The sequence below is a fragment of the Octopus bimaculoides genome, chromosome 26, assembly GCF_001194135.2.
Source record: "Octopus bimaculoides isolate UCB-OBI-ISO-001 chromosome 26, ASM119413v2, whole genome shotgun sequence".
Lineage (NCBI taxonomy): Eukaryota > Metazoa > Mollusca > Cephalopoda > Octopoda > Octopodidae > Octopus > Octopus bimaculoides.
In genome coordinates this window covers 138423-148097 of record NC_069006.1, presented here as the reverse complement: position 1 = coordinate 148097, position 9675 = coordinate 138423, and the positions used below count along the sequence as shown (strand labels likewise).

At 39.0% G+C, this 9675-nt stretch overlaps 2 protein-coding genes across 7 annotated transcripts in view; one reads left to right on the top strand and one right to left on the bottom strand.

The window, feature by feature from the left end:
• The window catches only part of LOC106876718 (coiled-coil domain-containing protein 115), a 9262-nt gene extending 7068 nt beyond the window's left edge, over positions 1-2194 (top strand). For all 6 annotated transcript variants that reach the window (XM_052977086.1, XM_052977084.1, XM_052977083.1 and 3 more), the window contains one exon: positions 1422-2194. In XM_052977086.1, coding sequence (XP_052833046.1) covers positions 1422-2078 — 657 coding nt within the window. In that variant the 3' untranslated portion in view covers positions 2079-2194. The remainder of the gene's footprint in view (positions 1-1421) is intronic.
• Positions 2195-3185: 991 nt separating this feature from the next.
• Positions 3186-9675, bottom strand: part of LOC106876716 (transmembrane protein 222) — a 12498-nt gene continuing 6008 nt past the window's right edge. The window contains exons 3-5 of the mRNA XM_052976875.1: positions 9066-9218; positions 7813-7943; positions 3186-4179 (exon numbers count right to left, since the gene is read on the bottom strand). Coding sequence (XP_052832835.1) covers positions 4086-4179; positions 7813-7943; positions 9066-9218 — 378 coding nt within the window. The 3' untranslated portion in view covers positions 3186-4085. The remainder of the gene's footprint in view (positions 4180-7812; positions 7944-9065; positions 9219-9675) is intronic.

Genomic DNA, 9675 nt, shown 5'->3' with positions numbered 1-9675 from the left:
GGGTGGTAGGTGAGGGGAAACAGGAGACGGGTGTGAGGGGAGAGAGCAGATGCACGGTCCACGGAATGTACTCTGGCAAGGGCAGTGTGGATAGTGGTGAGGGGATATCCACATAGGATGAAGTGGCAAGCTATGAGTTGAGACTGAGTCTCAAAGTCATGGTTGTCACTGCAGTGCCTGCGTAGAGAGAGGAATTGGGAATAGGGAATGGAGAGCTTGGTGTGTTTAGGGTGGGAGGAGGAGAAGTTGAGGTATGAGTGTGAGTGTGTGTGTTTGTAGTGGATGGAGGGGGTGAGAGTGGAGGGATGAATGCTGACCGAAATGTCAAGAAAGGCGACTGAGGTGTCGGAAATAGTGCAGGAGAAGTGGAGGGCAGGATGGAAAGATTTGACAAAAGAGAGGAAAGAGTCAAGATGTTCCCAGGAGAGTGAGGTTGCACAGATACAGTAGTCAATATAATGGTCATATAGTTTGGGAGTGGGACCAGTGAAACTTGAGAATATTTGGGCCTCAATGTAGCCAACAAACAGGTTCGCATAGTTGGGGCCCATTCTCATTCTCATGGCCACTCCCAAGAGCTGCTGGTAAAAATCACCTGCAAACGAGAAGCAGTTAAGTGAGAGGACAAGTTCAGGGCCAGCTAGTTAATAAATAACATTCTATAAAACTAGTTTTTAAACATCGTATGGTGATGGGGGTCCACCTGAACAAAATAGTAATATATATATATCTATATATATATATATATATATATATAAGATGGACTATATGAGAATTTTAATCATGAATCACAACACATTTCAACACATCTAGCATCAATCCCTTGTATGTGGGACACTTAACAACTGGTTCAGGAGCATCCAACAGTGCAGATGTGTCTCATTGGGTAATAAATAGATGCAACTCATTAAAATAACAGTTCTGCAATGTATCTTCTCAATTCGTAGAAAGAAAAGCAGTGAAATGTAGGAAATACCTTCATTTATATAACAGATCAAAAATAAAATCACAGACGCAAAAAAGAAACGCAGATGCAATACAGCGAGAAAAGTATTAAAAATAACTGTCAACAAATATGAATGTATAAATGCCCTGGCACAAGCTGCATGGCACATGTACACTCACTCATACAAGCATACGTGAAAATGTAAGCATACGCACACACATGGTTTGGTGCACTCACGATCACAAAGCGAGTTAAATAGATACTCAGTGTTTATAAGAATGGTGAGCGTACAGCTAAACTTAATTCATCCATACCTTAAAGAGAGAGAGAGAGAGACATAATAGATAGATTCAGAAATTAAGATAAAGAGACAGAAAGAGAAAAAGAGAGAAAGTTTGTCAAATCTAAATGAAATGATCTTTTGTTAAACTCTTTTATCATCCTAACTTTTCTTCTTCTGTTCCACATTTTTCAGATGCCATCATCAGAAATACATGCTCTTTCGGAGCGCATTGACAAAGTTCTTTTGGAATTCTTCGACGTATTAGATAAATATTACCAATGCCAGGCCATACTGGACGAGAATCTGAAGTCTGGTAACCTACACATGTCCCGTGCACGTTATATCCGTGGAGTGACATCAATAAGCTCCTTAAAAATCACAGAACGCGAAATGCAAGCATCCACCCAAGTACAATGCTCTGGAGATGGCTTGGAAACGGTTTTTGCACTTATGTCTGATGTCAGCAGGCATCACACACAGACTCACACTACAGATACCTTGCGAAAACGTAATGTAGGAAAGAGCAGTAATGATGGCCCCAATGTTAATGAAGACAACAACGAGAATGGAAGACAAGAAAAGATGCCAGGCGACAAGAAATCCAATGATAAGGACTCAAACAAGACTAAAAAACAGAAGTCCACATGTAAAGATCCTTTGAACTGGTTTGGCGTTTTGGTACCACAAAGCTTGCGTTATTCACAGAAAAACTACAAATCTGCTGTCGATGCTTGTGTGGAATTGGCCAACCTCCAATTGAAGATGCAGAAACTTCAGATGCAATACCAAGAACTGTTGCAAGAGAAGAACGTTTTGGCTCTGGCTGAGGTGAAAGTATCCTCGTCATAAGGCACCATGCCTCAATGAAATACAGGACATTCAATCAATGAAAGGGGGACCACTGTTGACATTTTTCTTTTTTTTATGTATATTATTTGTTATAAATATATATTTTATGCAACCTGGCTTTGCTATGGATTGTTGTTCTTTATTCTTTTCCTCCTTTTATATCATCATCCTTATTTAACATCCGTTTTCCATGCTGGCATGGTTGGACAGGGGCTGGTCAAACGCCATTGGTTTGTCATCATTCAAAATTGACAACAATGTGAGGAAGCACACTGTGACCAGTGGTGTAAGACAATATTCAAAAGTCTGTTAGATATGGTGATTGATATATATATATTTTTGTTTCAGTCATTTGACTGTGGGCCATGCTGGAGCACTGCCTTAAAGGGTTTTAATCGAAGAACTCAACCCTAGGACTTATTCTTTGTAAGCCTAGTACTAATCTATTCAGTCTCTTTTGCTGAACCGCTAAGTTATGGGGATGTAAACACACCAACATTGGTTGCCAAGGGATGGTGGGGGGGGGACAAACACACACATAAATACGACGGGCTTCTTTCAGTTTCCGTCTACCAAATCCACTCACAAGGCTGTAATAGAAGACACTTGTCCAAGGTACCACACAGTAGGACTGAACCTAGAACCCTGTGGTTGGGAAGTAAACTTCTCACTGCACAGCCACACCTGTATATATTTAATAAATTGTACTCTACTATGTATAGAGAGGTGTTTCATCTGCATATTTTTTTTTTGTTAACAACATAATAACAATTATTTCAAATTTTTACCACAAGGGCAGCTTGGGGGAGGTGAGGATGAGTCAATTGAATCGACCCCAGTGCGTAACTGGTACTTAATTTATCGACACCGAAAGGAAGAAAAGCAAAGTCAACCTTGGTAGAATTTGAACTCAGAATGTAGCGACGAGTGAAATACTGCTAAGCATTCCGTCCGGCGTGCTAACAATTCTGCCAGCTCACTGTCTTAACAATAATAATAACCACATGTTAAAAATAAAAAACAATTTTTATAGTTTAAATATTGAAATTGCAAAAAAAAAAATTTTTTTTAATAATAAACATTAAATAAGTAAAAAAAAAAAAATCATTTCATTTGTTAGAAAATATAGAATTTTTAGTTCATAAAGTCATTTCATCAGCATTATCATTATTATTCGCATCATCATAAAGTTTTTTTTAGAGTTCAGATCAGTTCTTGAAATATTTTAAATATTGATTTATTGGAAAAAAAAAAAATTTAAGTTATGTATATAGCTTTTATTTATTTATACAATATGTTGTTCTTGTTGTTGTTGTCTAGCACCCCAGATTTAGCTCTGACTTACTGACCTTCAGTCCAAGATGTCCCAGCTGTGACAGTGCATCTAGGATTACATCACCTAATGTACCATTCTTGGTTGTTATTGTTTAAAGCTTCAGCTTGGCTCAGCCAATTCAGCAGACCTATCACGAAAGACATTCCAGCCGAGACCATCCTGTCATGTCCAAGACTAGATGAATAGTGTGTCCTTCAGCCTCAGGTCAAACTCTCTGATCATAAGGCATGCCAGCTGTGACCTTCCTCTCATTTATTCAAACATGGTCTGTCTAGGACTACATCATTTAATGTGACCTTCTTTATCGTTGCTGTTATTAACCGTCCGAGATCAGCTCTGATTCATCAGTTCAAAAGTGTTCCAATCAGGACCAGCCTGTCTTTCAAACACATAGCACACCTGGAACTACGTTATCCTGTGTGTGTCTTGCTTTCCTTTAAAGATGTTTAGGTGTGACCTAAGGCAAGTTACTTGTTTGCAGGTCGGTTAGTGGATTGTGGGGCTTTTTTTTTTTTTTTTTTTTTTTTTTTTTTGGTTTTCATTATTTACATTAGAAGGGGAGGCAATTCTCCCACCACACCATGTAGAACAATAAACAACAAGAACAAAACAAAACATTCTCTGAAAGTTGGTGGTATTGATGGCAGCATCTTTGGTTCCACTCTCATTCTTTACATCATGTTGTAATGTGAAAGCAGGATTAGAATCAAGATTACCGAAAAAACTATGAGGAAAGGCAGCCAAGTCTTCAGGAAACCACAAAAACTGAAATGGATCAGCAACAACAAGATGAAGGAAATGGAACAATTTTAAAATAATATAAACAGAAAAACAGTTTAACCTCTTCGCATTTCAGCTGGCCATGTCCAGCATTGTATTTGGCAGAATAATCTGAATTCTAAAGGGTTAAACTAGCCCAGATATTCCACCTGTTTTACACTATTTATAATGTTCAATCCAGCCAGATCTGGCTTCTCATACCAACCCTTCAATATCGTTTGAAAAGTTAAGTTACCTCGTCAAAATCTCAAAGCTACAAGATAATGCATGATTAATTCAAAACAAGGTGAATGAATAAGTAAAACATTTGACAAAGAGGGATCTAAATGCTTAAAGAGTTAAAGTAGTTTTATCCAATCTGAATATTCTACCCATCCAGATCCGGCTCCTCACAATTACATAATTGAAATCTCAAAGCTACAAGATAATAACAGGATTAATTCAAAACAATGTTTATAAATAAGCATTGAATCTGACACAATAATCTGAATTCTAAAAGGTTAGACAGTAATCTTGTACACGATTACTTGTGGATAATTCACAATTTTTTTTTACCAAAAATTCAATAAAAATCAGGGGTGTGACCTATCCACTCGATATCACAAGGATCTGAAGTAGACGACTGACGAACAAATGAAAAGAATTGTTTGAGTGATGATGACAAAGAAGAATTTTGGGGTTTCAGTCCTGATGAAGTTTAATAATTATATCTAAATGAATAAACATTTTTCTTATGTAACTTTTTTTCTGTTCCATTTGTATTTCTGAACATTTTTCTTATGAAGCTGAGACTTATCTATTAGACTACTTTCATAACATCACTTCCACAAAGCAAAATTTTGAAGTAGAGTTGAATATTTGATAATAATTAACAAATATTAGTTACATTTATGTAAAAAAAAAAGGGGGTCATGTAACTACCCAGATTAGCGTGACCTATTTGATGACCCCAAAGTAAGGGGCAATGTATTTACTGTGTCAAAACTGGCACTCCATGGATTACAATGGCAAAGGTTTCAGTTGATCCGATCAATGGAACAGTCTACAAGTGGCTGAGCACTCCACAGGCATGCATACATTTAACATAGTTCTCCAGTGTAAAACAGAATGTGGCAAGGCTGGCCCCTTTGAAATACAAGTATAACTCATTTTTGCCAAATGAGTCAACTGGGACGACATGACATAAAGGACACAGCATGCAGCCAGGAATTGAACTCACAACTCTATGGTTGTGAGCCAAATACCTTTTACGCATTCCTTCACACATGTTTACAAAGTGAAATGAATGGATTAGCACATGTGCATACACATATACAACAGGCTTCTTTCAGTTTCTGCCTACCAAATCCAGTCGTAAAATATGCACTCAAAAGGATGAAACTTCATCAAAATTCCATTATAAAATTTAGGTCCCAAACACCAGATTCATAAAAAGAAAGGTAGTTTTAGTAAAATTAAAAAACAAAAGGCAGTGAATTTCAACAGAAATAAGATAACAGAAGTGTTAAAGGTATTTTAATTTATCCTTTTCATTCCCATATTTCTAAGTAAAACAAACCCCTTATGGGTTTCAATTAAATTCTAAAATCATCATGAATTTAGACTGGTTTTATTAAACAACTGTAACTATTTTATTTATTGACATATTAATGTGATTTTTGGACGACAATTGAAGAAAAGGTTCTTAATTCTATTGCACAACTTTTGTCTCAGAGTGACTCCAATACATGTGTAGCGTACACTCGAGTGAAATTCTTCTCCTCTCTATTATATGTATAGATGCGAACATAGTAGATAACAGCTAGCCTTTGGCTGCATTTAGCACCTCGTTGTGTCCACTACTCTGATTGGTTGGCATTGGTGCAATTTGTCTCCTATGCCAATACGCAGTGTATAACTAATCAAAGCCCCTAAATAAGGTCACGTCAGCGCGTTCTCAACTCAATTTTGGGCCTACAACCCAGCTTCTCATCTCGAGGGCTTTCGGTTCCAGACCTTTTAAGGTCTAGCCACTGACCACACAAGACACAGCCAGTTCCAGCGACAACACAACAGCAGCTACGTGGAGAACCACCAACTTCGTCCATCAGCATTCGGTGACCTCCATCTCCGTCGTCACCAACTCTCTACGTACACAACTCAACAAGCAACTCACCCCAGTTCCAACACTCCACTCTTTGTGAATTACTTCACCATGGATCAACAGTGAATATACAACCTGCGAGAACTCCTGTACCAAGTGACCCAGGCAGCAGCATCACAACCACAACTTCACGTACAACATTTACAGCAACCGGCTCTGCATCATCGCCACAACTTCTTGATACAGTATTTCAACTGTCGTGTGCAATTGACTACGACCTGGTATCTATCATTCTTGTGTCTACGAACTTCCTCCTCACTTCAATGGCTACAGACTCTTTCCCTGTCTCTTCTTCACTGCCATCCTTGTATGTTCTTAACACGCATACACATTGTTCTCATGATGGCCTGTCTATTATTCTGTACATATGACGCACACACAATCACACATGTTAAAATATCAGTAAATCTTCTCTTAAACATTCTACCCAGTTGTGTCTCTTATCTCCCTCTGGTACATATATGCATCATTCTATTTATATTTATTGTATCGACTGTGTGATGTACTAAGGAGCCATTCTCATCGGGTTGGTAACGAAAGGGTTAAAACTCTCCATCAGAATTTCTTGTTATGTTCCAAATACCAAATCTGAAGCTTGCTTTCCGACCACATCATTCTATGTTCAGTCCCACTGCATGGCACCTTGAGCAAGTGACTTCTACTATGGCCTTGGGCTGACTAAAGTGAGTAAATTTGGTAGATGGAAACTGAAACAAGCCTGCCATATATATAAAAGCACCCATTACACTCTCAGAGTGGTTGGCATTAGAAAGGGCATCCAGCTGCAGAAACCATACCAAATTAGACTGGAACCTGGTGCAGCTCTCTGGCTTGCCAGTTCCAGTCAAATCATCTTACCCATGCCAGCATAGAAAGCAGACATTAAATGATGTTTCATATATATATATATATATATGTGATAACTTCTATGTGATATAATTCTTGGGAGAGAATACATTTGCGGCTGAAGATAGCTTTATACTGTCAATTATACACTGATATAAAGCTTGAAACACGTGTACCGCAGAATCCTTTGTGTTTTTGTTTTTATTTTTACATTTACAATTTATATATATATATATATACATGTGTCTATGTGTGTGTGTGTGTGTTTGTCTCCTGCCACCACTTGACAATTGGTGTTGGTGTGTTTACATCTCCACCACTTAACGGTTTGGCCAAGGAGACCAACAGAGTAAGTACTAGGCTTAAAAAATAAGCCCTAGAGTCGATTTGTTCAACTAAAACCCTTTAAGGTAGTGCCCCAGCATTGTTGTAGTCAAATAAGTGAAACAAGTAAAAGATACTAAATTCCTCGTTATTTTTAAGAAAAATTAAACAAATGAGCTGAGTTTCAAAAGAAATATGCTAACAAATGGGTTAATTATATTTTTCGTCATCATTATCTTTTAATGTCCCTTTTCAATGCTGGAAATTATGATTATAATTATAATTATAGATTTAATTGCTCTCACCTGACATATCGGCTGTGTATCATCATTAGAAAACAAAGTTTTACCATGTTCCAACAGCTGCTGTCATCGTATTTCATCAAGTTCAGTGCCATTGCTACATGGGAGTGGCAGTTGTCACAGAATAAATTGTGCTGACAACAGAAGAGGAAGAGAAACAAAGTATAAATACAAGAAGAAAAAAAAAAGAATTAAGAAATCTGTCCATCTCTCCCTCTTCTTCTACTACTACTACTGCTACTTGGCACTCTGTTATGACAGTGAGGTTTCCACTTGATCCGATGAATGGAAGTCTGCTTCTAAAATTCATGTGCAAATGGCTGACCACTCTACAAACACATGTACCCTTAACATAGTTCTCGGGGCAATTCAGCATAACACAGAATGAGAGGAGGCTGGCCCTTTGAAATACAAAGAAGTAGATTCAATAAAATCGCCATTGGCTTCAATCATGGCTTCCAGATGACTTCAGATTCTCCTGCAACTCTTCTGGATGGTCTCCTGGTTTAAGTTGGTGAATGCTGCCATAATCCTTGCCTTCAGTTCATCGTTGGTGTCACAAGGAGTTTTGTTGGTCTCTCACTCAACTGCGACCCACACATAATAATCAAGAGAGTTGCAGTCTGGGGAGTTAGGTGGTCAGATGTTAGGGGTGTTGTGGTCGCAGAAATTGTCTGACAGCCATGACTGGGTTCTCCTGCTTGTGTGGCAGGGTGCAGAGTCCTGTTGCCAGACATAGGGTCTTCCAGCAGCCACCCTCTTGACTCAGGGCAGCACTAATCCTCCAGGCACTTGATATAGGCCTCCGTGTTGAGTCTGAGGCTGTGTGGGAAGATGAATAGTGTCACCATCACGAGTGATCACTCCAAACATCATGATGTTGACTGGATGTTTGATTTTTATCACTCTCAGAACATGTCCTCAGATTGACTGAGGACTGATGAACCAGATGGCTACACCAGGCTCCAATCTGATTTGGCAGAGTTTCTACAGCTGGATGCCCTTCCTAATGCCAACCACTCCGAGAGTGTAGTGGGTGCTTTTACGTGCCACCGGCATGAAGGCCAGTCAGGTGGTACTGGCATGGAAAGCAGACGTTAAACGATGACGACGATGATGATGAAACAAATCATCTGTGTGGTTGTTTGACAAAACATTGTGTAACTCTCACCTGTCATCTAACGATGGGAGTCTGCAAACGTGTATGTGTGTGTGCGTGTATACAATGAGCTTAAAATAAATTAGGTTGAATTTACCATTCTTTTCTTGTATTCTTCAGAAGCTTCAGCAACAGCCCAATCCCACGTGTCTTTGCTTACTTTACTGGGGTCTAATGTCCAATATCTGAAAATAAAGAATCGAAATGAGACACAGTTTAGGGCAGCGAAGTCAAATTCTCTTATACACCAGATGTGCCATCAAAACTCTTGATTGGACTATATCAGGTGGAGGAGAAGAGCCATGCAAGGAACGTGAAGAGAGCAAAGCATAAAGACGGAAAATCACGGTGGTGCTCCAGCATGACCACAGCCACTTGGCTGAAACCCATAAATAAAAAGTATGTAGGGGGGGAGGTGTCTGGATTTTAAATTCCCTAACCATCATCATCATCATTGCCACCAATACAATCCATGACCACTAACATTTCCCTCCTTCCTTCTTTTCTCCTCCGCCCATTGTCCCCTCCCTTCCACACACTCAGGTCTCAATATCCGTCCCTTTTCATACGACAATTGTCGACTTGCAGTTGTTCAATATAAACATCAACAGAACCAGATCTACAGCCACAAACAATTCCACATATCAATCTCGTTCCCTGAAAACAAGGAGTTCTGTCGGGGCCATGCCCAGGCTCTTTCCTCCTGA